The following is a 20,371-nucleotide window of genomic DNA, read 5'->3' on the forward strand; positions in this document are numbered from 1 at the left end:
TGCATGAGGTGTTGAGCATGTGTGTGTGTGTGTATGTGTGTGTGTGTGTGCGTGTGTGTATCTGTGTGTGTGTATGTGTGTGTGTGTGTGTGTATGTGTGTGTGTGTGTGTGTGTGTCCGTCTGTGTGTCTGTCCGCATGTGTCCAGCATGTGTTTGTCCGCATGTGTCCATCAAGCATGTGTATATACACATGCTTGATGTGGTGTGCAATTTGACAGTAATATTGGCGGTAACGTTGGAAGAAGTGAAAAGTGTAAAAAATCAATCGGTGCAGCAATCTGCGAGTTTTACGTGTATTAAGACTCAGAGACAGCTTACTTCCACAGCTGTCCGTCACGTCGCACTTATTATCGCTGCATAATATTGATCCCTGCATTTTAACATTTGAAAGAGATTTTAGGCGACATGTTGTTTGGATTATTGTTCTGAAATTGTGTGGGCAAATGGCACTTGATAAAATAATGTGGGATAGTTTAAATTTCTGATAGATTCTATATTTATGAAAATAATTTTATAGATCAGACATATGAGTCTGACATGTGGTGCTTGGCTGGAAAAGTAATGTTTTCCTTATAGTGAAATCATTCCAAGGAATTATTTGAAATAGTATGAGATATTTTTTTTATATACTGGAAAGATTTTAAAGCTCCGATGCCCATGAACTAGATTGGGTCAGATCAGATCCAGTAAATAGCACCGGGTTTCTGAATTTATTTGAAACTTCTTCCGTAACTCACAATTGGAAAGCAAGAAATCAGAAGATAAATTGAATTTACTGTGAGATGAAAGATTCATATCAGTATTGGTCGTCAACATTATTTTCTTAGGAATCGGTATCATATCAGATCTCGAAAATTTGTTTTAAATTTCATCTGCTTTGTTATAGTGTTATTAAGTTCCTATATTAAATAATCGTTTGAAAATTTTTTCTAAGTTGCAGAGTTGTAATATTGAACGCAAACCTTTAAGGTAAATTATCGGTTGAAGGAACCAATTCATAATGTAGAAAAAATGGCTTCTAATAGAAGGATTCCGTGGCAGTCAGTCAGTCATTCTTGTATTCTTTTATGTGAGTGGAACTGATTCACAGTTCCAGCAGCACACTGTTCTCGTTCGATATAAGCATTTCTTGTACTACATCAACTTCTGATCATTCCACACTGTTGTGAGGTATCCTACAAAGGGGATATTGTGATCTGGAATCCTGATCTGATTTCATATCTCGGTGATCTGCGGTCTGTCTTCCAATGCTGTAAGGAATTTATTTTTGTACAGTTTATAGAATTTCAGAGATTCTTTTACCATGCGTATTGACCGTGTCATAATGTTACGTGGTTATTATAATGACATATTTATTCAGATCTTATTGCCTACAGCTTAATCGAGTATGAACCGAACAATACAATTTGGTAAACTAGCGCCATTAACTTTTTCGGTGATTGACAAACGGCTACTTTTAAGATGGAGTCATGTCATCAAAATATGTTGCACTAAATGATCCAGAAGTTTGGACGATGTTAATGACTTAAATTCTTCTCGGAATTGTTATTAACTTTCCTAGCTACTCGGTTATATTGCTAAAGAAATTATTAGTTTTTCTCTTTGCTGGAATGAAGAAGGGAATGTATAAGCAAGTGCTAATACATTGCTAGAATTTTTTAAACTGTACAGGAAATTAAACTAATCATGGACGCTAAAATTTTATTACTTTATTTGACAAAAAAATTAAAATTTTGAATAGTAGGTTCCTTTTATTTCCTAATAATGGTCATTTTATAGAAGGTCTTAACTTTTCATTTCGTTCAGTTTGTATGTGTTAACGGCAGCTTCCATCGTTACTTCTACGCTTTATACTAATATATTTTATTCGTACCTCGACACTGCTAATCGCCCACTGCTCTCACAGTTTGTCATTTTAGGGAGTTAAAAAATGACGTCTGAACAAATTTAAATGAATTAACCACTACCTAAGTATTACCAGGGACTGCCAATATGCATAATATGCTTCGGAGTATAAATGCTGTGACAAAGAAGACAAATGATAAGCAAAACGATGAGATTCTGGTATGAATTCTAAGGCAGTAACACTTATAAAGACTTCAGTCTAGGTGAAACAATAATTACTAATGAGTTTCAGGTCTGAATTAATCAATAATTTCTACCTGCCAGCGCTACTTACCTTTGAATTTTTTCGGCGATACTAAATTAATTTTCGGGTGTTCTGATAAGCGACTTGAACGTTAATGACTAATTTCCAGAGTGATTTGACGGAATATTGCATAGCAATATCAAACAGAAATGTAATTATAGGTCTGTAAAGCCGACAACAATACATAACCCAACCAAAGAATAACGAGAATTAAAGCACTGAGAACTTTAGGCCCTACCGGACCTCCAAGTTCCCCTTTTCCAAAGAATGCCAAAATTCGTCGAGCTGTTAGCAATAGCATATAGATTGTAGATGTAACCATGAATATCGAAACACTGAAATTACTGTGATCTAGAAGATATTGGCGAACTTCACGGTTGGAGACAACGTTCCAAAACAGTGGTCGATTTCTAGAATAAAGAGAAGTAACATACTTCTATTTAAGTTGTTAGCAGATTTATACAAACCTAAAACACAAACTGCCAGCGTTGACTACGAATGGTTCATTTCTGATGAACCAGTATATAGCAGCAATGGTCCATGGTAATCCAAGTCCGAGGAATACGTTTACCGCATTGGAACCAGTTATGTTGCCGATAGCATTATCGGCTGTGGCGTCCTAAATGCTTTTTAAAATTTCAACAGAAATAATATGTGCGTCAGCAAATGCTCTTTTTGTAAATCAGTCATCAGAATTCTTTTCCATAATATATAGAAATAGTTACACTCCTTAGAATATGGTTAAAGAATTTTGTTCCGGCAGTATGAAAAACTTGAAGGTACTTTGATAACATGGAGCTATGTCAGTAGAAATGTTGAGTGGACTGATCAGGTAAGAAACTATGCAAATGATGGAAAGAAAAGAGCAATAAACATACATTTCGAGCAGCAATTTTTGATGCAAATGTATCCGGTAGGCTGGTACCCAACGCAACCAAAGTTGTTGCTGTAACGGCATCTTTTAGGCCGATCATGCAACCAAGAATGCTTGCCAGGTCACCTGAATCCATAGTTTCCAAATTGATTTTTCCAAAAACATTTACGAAGTTTTCTCGGAAACTCATTGCTGTACAAATGTAATAACAAAACAGATCATTTGCAACTGTTAAATATTTAAGTATGAAAAAATAGAACTGACCTATAACGGCAGTAATGAAGCCAATCAGGACTAGCGCACTGAAGAAGGCCAACCATCCGCCCAGGATTGTGGCTGGAGGAATTAAAGCTGCCATGACTTTCCATGGAAATGACAAAATGTGTAGCACGCAGTCCATCAGTGTCGCATTGTCAATATCACCGGCATTGATGCTTGTCGCTCGAATGAACTGAAAAAATGAAATGGAAAGTAGTTTGAATTAGCATAATCGAACAGCGTAAATTGCAAAGGTTGGAGATTGCGGTTCATGAGTAGTTTTATGAAGATATTATGGTATTTAATTATCTATTAGAATTTAATATTTGGATGTCAGTTATAAAAAAGGGCTTACGTGATCAAGCCATGTATTGGATCCGTACGTCATTTCTTTAAAGTAATATGATGTCAGTTTTCGAACATTCGTTATGTTTTTCAATGCATTATCATTACAAATAATTGTGACTACAGCACATTTATTAGGCCCAATTGTTACTCCTGGAAATAGAGGAAGAAATTGTTGTTTCAAGGATAGAATTTAGAATCCATACGTTCGATATACATCAGAAGTCTGATCGAACTGTTCAAAAAAAAAATTAATGCTCACTACCTTCTATCATTATTTAAATTTGTTAGTATCAGTAGTATTTACCTCCTGTTGAAGATGTAAGATGTATATTGAACGTTTCATCTTTCTCTTCACTCATATCGTCGTATATCCTCACGTCGATATACTTCTCATACTCATTACCCACAAACGTCAATACTCCGTCACTAATCCCCTTATAATCTTTACCACATTTGGCTGTAACAGCTTCTGTTTCATAATATACATTAAAAGTGCACTCATTACGTTGGCCAAGGCAGGTAACGAAAGCTCGTACATACTTCTGATTTTCTTTTACAATCTGAAATAGAATTCTGTTAGTGAATCAATCAATATTTTCGTATTTGTTTATTACAAGCAGAAATGTGCTTCCAATGATTTCAAGAAAGTCTTACGTAATTGTTTTTGACGAACTGTACCATTGGTTTATTGATCAAAGTTGAAGGATCATCGGTGATCTGAACTCTCGCCACGTTTGTCTCCCCGATTGTGTTCTCTTGGTCGTTTTCAAGCTGTAAATTGACAAAATAAAACTGATGGAAATTGATCACTGTAATCAATGGTGCACATATGAAACTGTGCTATTTGTGGATTCAGAAAATCGGAAATTACAAGATCCATGATACCTTGAAGAAAATAATTTAGAATCACTGATCTGGAAACAAATGATCCAAGATTACACGTATTGGTCAAAATCACTGCATAGGGCACTATTTCAATCTCTTTAGGAATTATACTGTTGGTATTATTCCAACCCAGAAAATTTCCTACCTGTTTCAAACAAACGTAGAATACATCACCCGGTCGCCACTTTGTACCTTCTACCAAATCTATGTAGATTTCCTTGACCTTTTCACTAGGTTTAAATTGTATCTAAACAGTAATGGTTTTCTAAGAACTGGGATTTAAAGGTATGTTAGAAATGTTTTTTAACAAAATTCCCTAACTTGAATTCGTTACGAATTCATTTTCAACTGAAGAAAAAAGGTTATTTGATGGTCTCATTTGCATCCACGTAAATCCATGCAGTATTTTTTTTTTTCCAGAAGATAATTTATGAAAAATCACAGTTTCCGATTTTGATAGAAAATGAAGATCCTTCTTGACTACACCGTTTTTCGTCGAACAGCAAAATGTAGCTGTTTTGTCGGTTGGGTCATGTCGAATAATCTGCAGATGATGGCAAAATTTTAATAACCTTCCATAAACTTGGGCTTCCCATATCAGTTACTTGAATAATTTATGTTTCGTTATGAATTTGTGCTTCACCAAAATCTTCAGGCATATCAGGCCACTTAAGTAGTGTGCCGTAATTATGCCTTGATGCAAATATGTTTAATCCTCTGACAAAGACCTAAAAATCATTGTATTTGACAGTCAATGGCAACTGCCATATCCACTAAAATTAATTATAATATAAGACTGGGAACTTACCCTTAACATAACTTTATTGCTTCCTTTAGTGATCGAATATACGCGGGCCGAAAATTCTATCGTCCCTCCAGCTATAAGTCGAAGGTTAAATTGCTGGATAAGACGGAAATATATTTCGATTTTTGAAAATAACATGAGAATTCACCTGTTGGTGTTTTATTTGCCCTGTAGGCCTCTTCCAGCATTCTTTTGGAATTCCATTTCAAATCCATTTTTCGAGTGGCAGCAGCCAATCTCCCTACCACCTGTAGACGATAGCACAAACGGTTGCGATTCTGCAATTCGTCATATTTTGTATCAAAGTTCTTTAAAATGACACTGATAAGTTAAACAAGCTATAATTTTGCACCTTCATTTGCATAATATCGATCTCTAAACGAACACGCTGCCTGATGTAGTAAATACAATGCTTTTGCTACATGTAAATTCTTCAATGGCTAATTAGTAGTTTTAAATTAACATATATAATAAAATAAACCATCCATCTCATCGCATACTCAAGTTTCGTTGTTGTACTTCCAACTCATCCTGTTGCATAAGTACTGGAACAATTAAATTAATAGGTAGATCGTCGAAAATACACAAAATATCAAAACACCTGCATGTCCCTTAGTTTGGAAGCCAATAACTTGGATTGTTCATCCAGTGAGAGATTCGGATAAACTCGTGAAATCCACCGCAATATAGAACATAATATTTTGTGGTCACCTATTTTACTCGTTGATTTGACCTAGAAATGACGTAAAAAGCTTCAGCCAATAAGTACAAACGGTGATGGCAAATTAATCCAAAAATAAAAAAAAGTAACAATATTGATCTAGAATATTTCATTTACGGCGCGATAGTAATTTTAAACGGTTCTAGAAAAACTGCAAAGATTAGTTGACGATAGTACCATATTATTTCCGAACTCCATTTCGCTAGCAAACTTTTTTAGATAAGTGTCAATATCCTCGTCCTTACATTTCTCATCATCAGTACCATCAATTTGATACTCCTCGTTCAGGTAAGCTTTGCTACGTCTCCAAATTTTGATATCCACCAAATATGCAACAATTATTAAGACGAAGAAGAAACCAAAAGTCACTAGTGCTTCCCATAGCTCTACTACGTTTGGCGATATTACCACCAGTATCTGAAAGAAAGTCTGAAAAATTCTTTTAGAATACTTCACTACAATTTGGGAGTGTCAGCAACGATATGACGATAAAGGAAACAAAATATTCCCCAGAATCTACAAATAAATTGAAAAAACGCTTCTACCTATTGATCAGTCATTCTGGAATAGTCAACATTTTAATTAAAAATGGATCCTTGGCAACACAAGTTAATGCTTTTCACTACTTTTACACAATTACCGTATCGGCACTCCTCTGTGTTATCATTGATTATACAATGACATGCCGATAATCTTTCATCAACCACCCACAGATGAAGATAAAATAGAAATCTGTCACAGAAATGATAAAGTAGAAGGCAAGATAATTTCTAAAGTAAGTGAAATCGTACAATTAAAAGCCAAATGTATGCCAAAGAGCTAAACAATGACGTCGTGACAAAAACAAATGTCTCCTGAACTCGTTTAACTGTTGGTGATGGTACAGCCAAGACACATACAGCTGTGATGCATAGTAAATTGAAAGCTGCAGAACCTGTAAACTGATAAAGTATATAGCACAATTGTTATGTAATACCTTCTTAGCCAATGTATCTGTGCAGAGACCAAAGAAATTAAAGATTTTTAATTGAAAATCTGTGAAAAAAAAATGATTTCTCTGAATAATTCTGAGATTTCATGAAAATATTCTATCAAAGATCATCAAAAAGTGACGAATTTAGGATTAAAAAAAAAGTATTTTGGGGAACGAACCAATAATAGTGCTTGGTCCAAGATCACCAACCCGAAAATGATTGGCTGTAATTTCAATTATTGAAAGCAAGATTTCAGGTGCACTGCTTCCCAATGCCTAAGCAGTGTCATAATAAATATAAAATTTAAATGAATGGAATATTGAATAAAGGCTTAACCATTTTGATGAACATTATGAATTCTCATTCATTGTCGTTACTTCTTGCATTTATATTATATTACAAAGACTTGATGCTGTAATAAATATAAAATGTAGAAATTAAAAATATACCATTAAACTTAAATTGGCTACAGTTGGATTCCAAACGCGTACTTCTCTACCTTCTTCCAGATCATCGGTTTCATGCATTGTGTTTTTTGGCGGATTTTTTAGTTTAACTTTTCTGCAATATGCCAATAAACCATTCAATTGTCAAAACAATTCCCAAACACTGTATTATTGAAATTTTCTAAATAATTCAAAAGCCTTCTAAGAGCTTTGTGCGGTCTGAAACTTTTAATAACTGGCATCACACAGTAACTCGTGAAGTAGGATAACCTGATGGAACCAACCTGGATGATGATGTAATTTTTTCGATAGAGCACATGAAGACATCTGCAACGATTGCAGTGCCTAAGAAGCAATACAATAAAGCGAAAAAGTATAGGAGATCATTAGATAAAGAAGTTAATGCGGCTGATATAATGATACCATCCTTGCATCTTTCTCGTGTTAAATTTGTCATTCGTTCATATTGGCTATTCATAATCGGTCTTCTGTTTTTTTTATTGCATTTCCTGCAAAAAAAACAATTCAATTTCTAATTTTGTCCTTTTATTACTTGAAGTTTCAAATCCTTTTATCTTTATTTGTTAACCAAAATTTATTTCGGATATATAGTGTGACACACGACACGACCCCACGATAACTGTAACGAAGAATGTATGGCTGATAATGGAATAATTACGGAAGTTTCTAAATTCCTTAAAGTTCATGGATGCAAAACAGCATAACTCTGAGGCAAATAATTCACAGGGAAAAAGTTACTAAATTCTTTGCTTTAAGAGAACAGCTGTGATTGCAAAGAACAAACTTAAAGGAAAAGATTTCAGTGTTAGCCATTTATAATGAGATCGGGGTCAGTTTCGCGCAGACTATGCCTCACCTAGAAAATTCACTACGCAGTTTAGAAAGATACATCCACATTTATAGCATTCGCAGCAAGCGTGGGTTTTTTAAAATCTTTCACAAATTTTCGCTTGCGAAGGTTAACCATGATGGTAATAATGGTATTAGTATGGATCAAATTCAACTCTTTCGCAAGAACAAAAACCTATCCTACATCTGAAAATATATTTCTAAATTACCATGCAAATTTTCAAATTGGAAAATTAAAAAAATTATAAATTATGTCTCTCATCATGTCTATAAATTTGAAAACCGCTTGGAAGGTACACGCACATTTCTCACATTTGCTTAATTTCGATAAATTTTTTCTTTTAGAAGGCAAAGTATTTGCTAACATGATATCCAACGTAAAGGTCATGCAGGTAAAACTTTTGCATCTCTAGAAATAGTGAAATGAACTACTTGTGTCATAAAGGCTTTATCTTTCAATAGAACAAGCACTGAACCCTTTAAAACAAATCATCGCTTCGCAGTTTTGACAGTTATCTTCCTCGTTAAGTGTTAAGCTGTATTGTCCTTCATTTGCATGGAAGTTCCAGCGATACGGTCTTCGATCATGTTAATGATATACAGAAGGGATTATTCAAATGATTTCATAAAAGTTCGCATATGGAATAAATTGGAAGAAATGTGGAATATGTATAGCATAGTAATACCAAGTAACATAAATTAATATGCCGTTAAAAAAGTTTAAAAAACTCGGGTAAAAATGGGCGAAAGGAAATGAAGAAGGCAAGATCGCTACTGCACTTTACCTGCGACATCCATCTGCAACAATTCAACCAGTAGAGGACCGATCGGGTATGTCGTCGATTTAGATATACAACCAGACATTAAGAGTATGTATGTTGACATCAGTGCATCTGCTCTCTTCCGTGTTTTCCTGCATTTACAGTCAACAACTGGTGACAGAGGACATGCAGCATAGACAACAACTTATTACATGGAAGGGGTAATACTTCTGTTTGAAGGATCCAAAAAAGGATTATTAACTCAACGGTCTTTCTTCGTTCACTTTTATGATGCGTAGTAAAACTATTGATCATTTAATGGAATTGAAATTTCGTTTGAGCATACATCTTTATTTGCTTGGAATACTACTGTAATTTACAAATTTATCACCAAATCAAAACAGCTATGAGCAAATAAGTGCTGGAATATTTATTTGAAAAGTCCGAAGAAAATATTGTTAGTAGAAGAAGATAGAGGGTTACAGGTTGAAAAAAAAAAGCTAATTAGACTTCCATCGAAGAATGCTGCTTATGCTTTGTTATTGCCCCATTCTTTTCGGAAATCGTTTAACTCGCACATTTAGAAGATGGCGTTAAAGACAGTATCTCTATCTTTTAAACATTTGAATTAGTAGAATCATAAAGGTTTTGAAAATTAAATTTAACCAAAACACAACATATGCTACACATTGCCTTTATTCTCGTTTAATTATACTATTCATAAGATTAATTATTATTATACGTTTAATTATACTATTCATAGATACATTTTTGTTCATTCATTTAGCAGATGATTATAACGAATTTGACAAAAGGAAAAGAGATGCCAGAAAATGAGTTCTCCGGAATATGATATATATCGTATAAAGCATCAATATGACTGCCGAAGGAAAACTTTTGGTAATTTGTTCAGAGAGCTTAACTTTCCAACTCAATACAGTTGCACCAAACGATAAATTTCTATTTTTGGACATAGTTTTGTGATTTTAAAATGCGCTTTTGGATTTTTTATTATGAAGTTAAATCAAATTTCGATAACAGATACCTCGACAAGAGTGACAATTATGTTAAAAAAACTGTGATAAATTAGGTGAAAAAACAATTAAGATTACAAAAAAAAGTAGTGGATCGAAAATAGTATCGAAGGATTAAATTAAAAAAGAAAGAAAGAGTTAAAAAGATCTGTACACATCTGAGATCAATGTAGCATGATTTCATAATAAATAAACATCTAAAAAAACACAAACCGATTTAGTGCCAAATATCACAAAAGCTCCGGAAATCTGTAAGATATTAAACCTTCTTGTGTAGGTAATTCAGAATTAAGATATTAGTAAAAGAGAATGTTGAGATTTGAAAATAAGCTAGTTTCAATTCATGGAAACAGGTAAATGACCATTTCTAAATTGATATTTCTGGTGCTAGAGCAAGAAAGGCGCGCACAATATTACTATCGTAATGGATGGCGAAGTGATGTTGAATCACTGATTTGCGATATAAAGATAAGACAAAGTACTTTTGATTTATGAAATGATCTTAAGCAATTTTGAGAAGAAAGTTTAAAAAATTCTAGCCCACTTCAACTGTTATTTAAAACATCTATTACACTGATATAAAATCAAATAATTCAAATTACAGCAAAATCACCAAACAACCAATAGTAGCCCGATTTACCCGCAAAATATTAATATCATATTCGAATTGACTTTAACATTGGTACAATAAACATGAGAAACAAATAGACGAAATGACACTACAGTACAAAAATAACAATTGGACAAAATGACACTACAGCATTACAATGAATAGACAAAATGACACCACAATATGACAATAAATGATGAAATGGCGTCAGAGTCCTTTTTGAGTATAAAAGTTTGAAAGGTAAGTAACCTTCGATGTGTTGCTTTGATCCATGAAAATCCCTAATAGAGATCCCCAATATTTATGTGTGATTTCTTGTTCATTTGGATGGGACCTATTGTATTCGTTAACAGATTTCATTATAGTTCCTATAATATATCCCTTTTCCGAGTTTTCTAGAGCAATAAGAGCTAAATGAGACTAAAATACAAACTTAAACATTTCAGAAGATATCTGGACCAGCAATATTATAATGGGAAAGACCGACGTTAGTGTTAAGGATTGAAAACAGAAGGCAGTATTTACTACGCTACATTCAGTATTTTCATTATCCAATTACAACTCAAACAAACTTCCGCCAAACAAAATAGAGATAATAGCAGAAGTATGCCAGAAAATGGTAGCTTGAATAGCTCATATGACACTGAATTCACAAATGAAGTGGACCAATTTTCACATTTATGAAATGACACAAAAGAGTTTCTCAGAAGAACTACTTTGTAAGCGTGAATTTTAATAACTACTTTAAAGGATTGAATAAGAAGAGGTCTATGGATATAGAAACAAAGTACAATGCGCATTTTGGATTAATTCAGTAAATTGTTCAATTATTAAAAAAGAAAAAGACGAAATTCTGACATTGCAGCGGAAGTTTCTGGAAAGATAACTTGTCAATCTATCAATGGCATTTTTTTGTTGATTATGAGAAAGTACACCTCGAGATCGCAAATAATAACTCATTATAAAAAGTTCTTCAAGAGAAATGAAAAAGATTTAGTGAAAGTTAATTTCATATGTAACAAAAATTAACATATGATCGAAAAATATGAGCAAAATGAGAGCAAATATTAAAAATAAGCTTATAAAAGGGAAATAAGAGAGGGCGTTACCGTCAAAAGTTTTGGGAAGAGAGGAGGAGGAGGAGAAGGAGGAGGAGAAGAAGGAGGAGGAGGAATCCACCTTAAATGTCTTCGTTCTGCAACTGAGTATTCCTCAAAATATTTCTCTTGCCAAAGTGATGATACATAAATTTAATGATAACATTATTCACAGAGATCTTGAATTAAATATTGAATTGAGTATTAATGAATTTAATTTTAACATCCTTACAGCTTAGATGCTAATTCTTATTTTGTGTTCAATCTAGTTAAGTGCTGATTATTGACAATATGAAGAAGTCGTTTCGAAATTTTCACTATTATTCGAAAAAAGCATTTGATAAAATCAAATAGCTGAGATCACAAAAAAAGTACATCTGATTCAATAATTCATTCAAGAACAACATTGGGACAATTTGATACTAAAAAGGACTTCCTCTTCATGATCGTCCAAAAATTATTTTACTTTTTCGCCTTCATTATCAAACTGTCCCATTTGTCCGAAATTATACCCAATAGGAAAAAGCATGAGATCCTGTACACCATTGGAATGTATGACGAAGCAAATTATTATGAGAATAGGATTATACTTGAGCTCTCATTCGTTGAACCTGAAAAGAGGGAAATTGTGAAAAGGAATTTTGTTGACAAATTTAAAGCTCATCTTTTTACATTATTGAAAAGAAACTACTTCATATTCGTAGCATTATGAGTAAATATAATCTGAAATGCCAATATAAAGGATGTGGATTGGAGGAATGGTTAACAAGACTTTCCATTCTTTCCAAGGCTATAGAATTGGGATAACGAATGAGCCAGGCTCTGGCTGGAAAAACACTTAACATTTCAGCTTTAAAATTTGGCTGAATATGCAAAGGTAGAATTTTGAATCGGAATCTTGGACTTTGATTACATGCAATAATTCAAACAAGATAAAAACGGGTCGTGCAAAGGTGTCACACCTTTTCCAGTGATCAAAAATAGAGAGTGTGTGTTAGTGCGAGAGAGAGACAGAAAAAATCGCACGAAAATTCGACGTTTTTGTACTCCAGATCCGGAATTCAAGACTTCATTTTGCTGTTGTGCCGGAATCAAACACTGCTTTCGTCAGAAAACAGTTTTTTAGCTGTCACAACATTACTTACCACCGTACACATCCAACCGCAGATTTAAGGACAGAAATGAGAGGGGGGAGTGAAGCTCGTAACAAAGTTTGGATGTTTTAGTTTTGGCATTCGCCATTAAAAACGAAAGCTGGTATATCTGGTTACATTTGAATTAAAACCAGTCGATAGTGCTATTTCCAGCATCCCACACCTCCACTCATTTCTCTCATTCTGCAAAAATAATCACTATTATATTGGAACATCACAATGGTATCAAAGAAGGATATAAAAACTATGAATGAAATAGACGATGAAGCTTGTTGTAGTACGAAATACAGGACAACTTTCATAAACATCCAAATTGAACAATAGGCAGCTGCCTGAGATAATTCCATGTCCATTTTGATGATAAGTTGTTTCAGAACATCAATGAACAAGATAAAGATAAGGGACAACTTTCACAACATATAACTAAAATCATATTAAGAAAACATGCACATCAATGTATTGTACATACACCACATCCTATTAATACCAATTGATTATTTCGCTTATTAGCAAAGTTCAACAGTAGCAGCAAAGTTTGTGACTACGTCTTCTCAACCAGTAATTCCTATTCATAATAATTAACTATCAAAGGTTTGTGTCTGATGCAGGTGCATCTTGGGATTTTATGTAGTGAATTGCACCTCGATAAACAAAAATTTTGGCATGGGGTCTGAAAGATTATCAGTTGGAAGCTGCATCACTGACAATGCTTTCCTCGGAAACAAGTCACTTTGATAACAAAAGCAGCGCAAGTTTAAAAATAAAATGAAACTGAACGAACAATATTACTTAGTTATCCAGAAAAACAAGACGATATCCAAGCAGAACACAAACAAATGAACGATTGTTCAGAAAATACGCGACGAATTTTAGTGGCAGACTAAATAACGAGACACGACAAAAGTCTATTCTCTTGACTTGACAACACAGACTCCTTTTAAGATTTGGCATTTTTTATTTTTTTGAACTATCATTTTTGCTCAGTACGGTTTATCTCTAGGACGTTTCAATTGGACTTTGAGTCGTTTCATGCCAATTTGGAAGCCATTCATTGCTTGAATTGCTGCCATTGCTGAGGCGGTGTTGTCGTAGGAGACGAAACCTGAATTGATAGGACGGTACTGTAGTTACAGTGCCAAGGTCACCATATTACTGTAATGCTGCTACTATTTTAGTAGTATACTACATTGAGATGCTGTATCAACATGAATCTTCTTCAAACATTCACGTGGTACTTTAATCTTCCAATAGAGCCCGTCACTTAAAAGTGACGTTCCTATTCGCTTTATTTCATTGAGTTACGGTGAAGCTACCACACTGTTTGTATCTTATAGATCTATGATTTTGCCAGAGTGCGAATATTTAAACAAAAACCACACCGAAGCATTTACTCTGATTGGTTGCTCGATCAATGAAGACTTTAGCGCTTATCACATGTCCGAAGGGCATAAACATTTGCATCAGTTCAGTGTCACCAAATTCTTGCGGTAAGTGGTAGATGAATAAATTGCATCCTTCCGGACCCAAAACTGAAATACGCCACTGTTGGTTTCTTCTTAATATTCCTTTATCTAAACATTTCAGCTTTAAATGAATTTGATAGTGAAACTATATGACACATATAGAAGAGGTTTACAGTTTCGATCGAATATTTTATGAACAAAGAGTGAAAGAATATCTGAAAATATATGTTATTAAAATAGGCTTCAGAGATGTATAGACTAAAAAGGCTTTATGAATGTGTGTTAAGAAACAGCAATCGTTTTGTTTGGCTAAGAAGCAGAAATGTTATACAAACAAGTATTAAGGGAAAGATTTAGGAGAGGAGTAAGGATCATTTCCAGCGGCGGCTTTGTCACTTACGTCCTTCTCATTCTCATTATTTTCAATAAATAAATTGAGTGCTGTTGATGCCGGGAGAGGAAATTGCACATCGATGTAGTCCAACCAGATGCTAATGAAGCTAATTGAGCGAGCAAAGCAAAATGTGACAAAATCTAATTCCCATTTGAACTAAAACAGAGATTTCACACGCCATCCAGCAAATTTTTAAGTGTCGTTTTACTGTAACTTCCCGCTCAATAAAAACGGAAATATCGTTGCAAAACCTATGTCATGCTGAAGATTTAATAAAAAGGTAACGCATATTTTTTTTGTTATTTAAAAATTTATAGTCACTTTTAAGTCTCCCAAAATCCTGGGAATGAACATTTTTTAAGAGAAAAAATCATAATTCTATTTAAAAAGTCAGACATTTGTCAAGTATAGTGCTTGAAATTCCTAGCCTGGATACCTAGTTGCTCAGCTATTTTTATTTCACCACGTTTTTGTTTACCTTAATTGACAGCCTATTTCAATATTTTATTTCTGGTAATGTAATACATATTTATCATTAATTATAATCAAATTTGCACCTTCTTTTTGTGCGCCTGGAAAAAGAATAGCTGCTTGCTGAAGGGCAATTGCTTGTTGTAAGGCTTGATTGTATGGATCTACAAAAAACAACATGATTTCAAAGGGATTCTTTTTTAATTAAAGAACAGTGATGTACTGCTATGTCTCCATCAAATCAGCAATTTTATATTTTAATAGCATCCTCAGTTCTATGCCAATTTCTTTCGTTTAATTTATATATTAATAAATATGTCCTTACTTGCTTGCTGTTCAAGATTGACCAGAGGATTATAAACTGAAGGCAGAGTTACCGCGGGTATTGTTCCGGCAGGTAATGTTCCGCTAGCTGGCAGTGTATATGCCGTCGAATCAACAGCTACTGCTGCTGCAGTACTTGAAGCTGTAAGCTTTCTGCGTCCATATCAAATTAATGACCAAATTGAAAGAATTATCATACGCTGATCCTAATCAATTGTGATAATCATTAATTCATCAGGTATACTAGTTGCAGCAATATACGCTCAACTGTTAATAGCTCTCTGGAACCCAACTTGTTTTTTTTTTTTAATATAATATGAAAACGAACGCATTACTCAAACAAACTTACGTGCATATTGTGTAACGCTTGCAGCTGCAGTTGCGGCATAATCAACAGGTGCGTAAGGTTGTGATAATGCGGAAATTGCTTGAACAGAATGCGCTTGTTGTAACGGAAGTGCTGAAATTGGTTGCAAGGGGTGTTGTGTCAGGAATGTTGCCGGATTTGTTGTTCCAGCCAATCCTGCTGCTGTTAGCTGGAAATGACCTCTAAATCTAGAAGGAATCTGTGGGTGATAGCTAAAGTCAAACAAAACATAAAGAGAGAGAGAGAGAGAGATGAGTTGAAATGGAAAACACAAAATTCACAACTTCCCGTGTCTCCTTCTTATTTCAATCTCTTTCATTCCCTCGCGGTTAATTAAAAAAGCCTTGATGGCTAGAGATAAGTGGATATGCAAGATGGCACTTCCCGAGCAGCCAAATGTTGTATTTTCATGTCACTCACTCTTAATGATTATAATTGGACTTACTACCATTAGCAGTACTATCATTCTCTATTCACAGCTTTTCCTCTTTCTTATCTTTTCATCTCTCTTCCTCTCTACATCAGTTATTCTTCCTCTCTTTCTATTCCTCCCTGCCAGCTCTTCTAGATTAGGTAAATTATCCACTGCACACACTAAGAGGACAGATGATACGGACAGGAGCAGATGTTACGGTCATTTAAATGTAACACTGAACAAAATTTCTATCCATCAGTTTAGGACAAGCGTATGGCCAAAATATCCGCCACTGACAAATATTTCTCATACTCTTGTGAACTGGACATAAAAGCACTGAATTTTACGACGATGACGAAATACGTGGGCAGGTTAAAGATCAATCGATGATGACTGCTTACACAGCTGCATGCATAATCACGTCAAGTAAAACCTACCGCTGTCTGCGGTGCCATAGCGACCGGGAAATAAGCAGCTGCCGCCGTTTGCGCTGCTACAAGAGTAGCTTGCTGTTGCAGCAGCTGAAATTCTAAGAATCAAAATACTTTTCAAGCTTATTTTCTTGAAGTCAGATACCTGTAATTCTTACCTGTGACGTAAATTTCCTACAGCGAAATAGCTATACTTGTTCCACTTTTCGGTGGATATTCTTGGCTGTATTACGCTTGATATCATTAGCAATTATTTGGCCAAAGCCGTATAAAATTAGCAAGTACTTCAAATGTGTCAAATTTGATCTGTCCCTGACAACCAACTTCATTTCTAACTGTGCTTTTCAGTTGCAAGTGAACAATAGACAGTTCAATTCTATCCTCGCCATATCACGAACCTGTTGATATGCCGTATTGTAAACGCCGGCTTGATTAACAAGCACCGGATTTAGTAGACCCATTTGGGCAGCCATTTGTTGCATTCGACGTAATTGTCGCTCCTTTTCTGTATCAGCGAATTTGACGACCAGCGATGACGAAGCACCTGGCATCGTTTGGCTACCATGAAGAGCGTTTATTGCCATAGCAGCTTGTGAATGTGTCGCGAATTTGACGAATGCGCATCCTTTTGACAGACCATCGGCACCACGAAGTACAGTCACCTGAAACCTCATAAAATATTTGCTTGAACTTTGGCTGGAAACGATTTTAGTGATTTCTAGAGCCTTATTGAGGAGACCCCAGCTTCCTAAGCAGGAAAGAGACGAATGATTTAAAGCGGAGGAAAGGACAGTAAGAGGTCAGTCTATGAAGAACTTGCAATTATATCATTCAGGAGGTAAGTTAGAATGCATAACTCAATAAGTCAGTTCAATATTATGCAAAAAGGAAGGCATTAAGAAAAAAATTGTCCATTGCATACAGTCGGGAGAAGAAAAATGAAATGTATCGTGATTCAGTGAACAATAAGTAAAAGAGATGGGAGGAATAAAATTGAAACAAAATTATCGACTTCAGGAAAAATGATGGAATTTAGAAGGGTAAATGGGCAATATTAGATGATGAAGAGAGTCAGGAAGAGAAAAGTGATTTTTTTATTTTTTCCAGAGAAGTTGTAAAAAAAGAGCAGCAAAAGCCTCGGAAAAGTATGGATTCGAAGAATTCGAAAAGGAATACGAAGCTTCAATCATCTTTTCTCTTTCTCTGCCCCCAGTGAATTGAAAATGATTGCCTTGTCGATTACGGGAGGTGTCACATGTCTCATGGCCAAATTTATTATTCTTCGCTGCGATATGGTTTGCTTTGCAGAAAACATTTCTGATATTGGTATTGAAAAGCGCATTTCCTATCATGGATCTTTCTTTTGAATTGAGAAATATATATCATTCATTTTCAAGTTCCTGCTGGTCATCTTTAATCACTTCAAGGCGTCTCCACTAGCCGAGAAGGACTATCAATTCATATTTTTTAGGAAAGAATCAGTGAACTATTTGGATTAGATCTGAACTTATAAACTGGATGTTGCTTTTTTTTTGCTTCACTGTTTAAAAATAGTAATGAAATGATAGTACTTTCATTTATAACAAATATTTTGAAATAAAAAAACCTGAAATTCGATAATTATACCTCATCAATGACGCCAAAGGGGGCAAATAGGGCGCGGACATCGTCTTCGTTGTGTTGCTTGGAAAGCATACCGACAAAAAGCTTTCGCTCTTCAACATTTTTTGGTGAATCAGGACGACTCTCATTATCTGCCGGTTTTACCTGCATCGCGCGATTCATCTGAATTTAGATGGCTGTTGAAAATATTTTTCATACGACAATTATAAACTTATGCTAACTATTCTTTCTGACATATTACACTGCGAAAAACTAATGGCATAGTTGTAAATTTTCATTTCAAATTTATTCGTTTATTAAAGAAAATTTTTTTGTTTCATGAATTGATTACAATTTGTAAAAAACATTTTCAGAAAAAAAATCAGGAAAAGAGAGAAATTGGTTCCAAGACATTTCCAGAAAATCTATTTTATTCGGTAAGATTTAAAGAAAACCTATTTTATTTCAAACACTTGCAATTCCAACCAAACTTAAATATTTAAAACTTCTTAACATGGCATTTTGAGAGGTTGACAAAAATTTTTATTGAAGAAAATCTGGAACGAAAATGTTATTGAAAGGAAAGGAATCGACAGAAGAACAAAATTGTGCCAACTGATTTCTGTAATCTTTCAGAAAGTTGTGTTGTGAACTTTTGAAAATTTTAGGGAACTGTAATGTGTGAAATATTTCAAAGTCTTTTGGGTTTTTCTAAGATTTGGCCATTAAGTTGATGCGTTAGACTTATAATGGGATAAGAATAAACACTGGTTGCTTACGAATAAATGATTAAGTTGTGAACTTTCCGCAGTACCACTGCCAAGTTCGAGTTGATATGTTAACAACCAAAAGTTTAAAAGAAATAAGTGTCTGAAGCACTTTTTTCTCAAAAACTTGCCTGAAGAGCAATCATCGTTTAACAGACCATTATTCAAGTTAATGGATGATTGACCACATTAATAATGAATATTTGCCTTTTCCCATTGCTCAATTTATTGTAAGTATATACGACACTAATTAGCTTCCGGTGGTAACAAACCGGCATGACACAGTAATGAATGGAAGGCAATAGGAGCTTAGATTGGGCAAAGGAGCGCTCCGTTAAGCAATCACCCAACTCTGCCAGTAATTGGATGATTTTCAAATTGAAAATGAAAAAGAAGAAAGAAGGAAGAGGAAGCTGAAATGAATTTCAAGAAAATATGCGGAGAGAGATATATGAAGAATGTTCAGGTCTGAGAGAAAAAGTTCCACCAGTTCCTAATCAGGTAAGAAGAACGAACTTCGAAACATTTTCAGTGATTGGTTTAAGCTGCATCCTTCCTTTTTACTCTTCTGTCTTTGTCGAATTTACAAGTGACAAAAAAAATTTCCGATAAGATAATGCAACGAAATTTCAATTTCTCAAATGTGCGCTTTTTTCTTAATGTTGAAGCGAAACTTTTACTCACCGGAAGATTTGAATGTTTAGATTTAAGAAAGTTCCTGTTTTCTCAAATGATAAATAATAAAAGCTACAAGGAATTATTCGCAGATTGAAAATTGAGATTTATGGATTTCATAGAATTAAGAATCCATGGACTACTGCTGGTACAATGATCAAAAGATCGATATCATAAAATGGCCAATATTTGGTCCAGTTGTCACATCTTTTATTACACACAATGAGATGAATAAAATGGATGGAAATGGATATTAGATAGATCAGTTCAACTGTATTTACACTGGTACGTTTATTTCTATCCATTGAAATCCGAACTTCAATATATATATATATATATATATATATATATATATATATATATATATATTATATATATATATATATATATATATATATATATATATATATAGTATATATATATATATATATATATATATATATATATATATATATATATATATATATATATATAT

The 20,371-nt window shown here is 34.2% G+C and overlaps 4 protein-coding genes across 4 annotated transcripts in view; all 4 read right to left on the bottom strand.

The window, feature by feature from the left end:
• Positions 1–2: 2 nt before the first annotated feature.
• LOAG_05505 (hypothetical protein) lies at positions 3–302 on the bottom strand (the record flags this gene model as incomplete). The annotated part of the gene is made up of 1 exon (XM_003141042.1): positions 3–302. A coding segment is annotated over one exon (300 nt), but the record flags the coding sequence as incomplete, so codon positions are not given.
• Positions 303–2,121: 1,819 nt separating this feature from the next.
• On the bottom strand, positions 2,122–7,976 carry LOAG_05506 (hypothetical protein). The gene is made up of 17 exons (XM_020446879.1): positions 7,746–7,976; positions 7,465–7,576; positions 7,194–7,290; positions 6,833–6,975; positions 6,219–6,458; positions 5,922–6,053; positions 5,469–5,598; positions 5,324–5,394; positions 4,958–5,059; positions 4,661–4,762; positions 4,285–4,401; positions 3,935–4,190; positions 3,638–3,780; positions 3,289–3,475; positions 3,029–3,150; positions 2,618–2,769; positions 2,122–2,485 (listed from the first exon to the last, which is right to left on the bottom strand). Exons 1-17 carry the CDS (start codon positions 7,937–7,939, stop codon positions 2,290–2,292), a joined length of 2,496 nt encoding a protein of 831 aa, XP_020302829.1. The 5' UTR covers positions 7,940–7,976; the 3' UTR covers positions 2,122–2,289.
• Positions 7,977–10,290: 2,314 nt separating this feature from the next.
• LOAG_05507 (hypothetical protein) lies at positions 10,291–12,329 on the bottom strand (the record flags this gene model as incomplete). Its single annotated transcript, XM_003141044.1, is given in 5 exon segments — positions 10,291–10,323; positions 10,340–10,375; positions 10,986–11,156; positions 11,846–11,947; positions 12,300–12,329. 5 exon segments carry the CDS (start codon positions 12,327–12,329, stop codon positions 10,291–10,293), a joined length of 372 nt encoding a protein of 123 aa, XP_003141092.1.
• Positions 12,330–13,902: 1,573 nt separating this feature from the next.
• Positions 13,903–20,371, bottom strand: part of LOAG_18405 (HrETR-1 protein) — an 8,916-nt gene continuing 2,447 nt past the window's right edge. The window contains exons 3-10 of the mRNA XM_020451063.1: positions 18,479–18,637; positions 17,251–17,514; positions 16,859–16,942; positions 15,989–16,175; positions 15,641–15,781; positions 15,402–15,479; positions 14,367–14,516; positions 13,903–14,089 (exon numbers count right to left, since the gene is read on the bottom strand). Of these exons, the coding sequence (XP_020305186.1) occupies positions 13,968–14,089; positions 14,367–14,516; positions 15,402–15,479; positions 15,641–15,781; positions 15,989–16,175; positions 16,859–16,942; positions 17,251–17,514; positions 18,479–18,637 (1,185 nt within the window). The 3' untranslated portion in view covers positions 13,903–13,967. The remainder of the gene's footprint in view (positions 14,090–14,366; positions 14,517–15,401; positions 15,480–15,640; positions 15,782–15,988; positions 16,176–16,858; positions 16,943–17,250; positions 17,515–18,478; positions 18,638–20,371) is intronic.

This window comes from Loa loa, assembly GCF_000183805.2.
Source record: "Loa loa unplaced genomic scaffold supercont3.295, whole genome shotgun sequence".
Lineage (NCBI taxonomy): Eukaryota > Metazoa > Nematoda > Chromadorea > Rhabditida > Onchocercidae > Loa > Loa loa.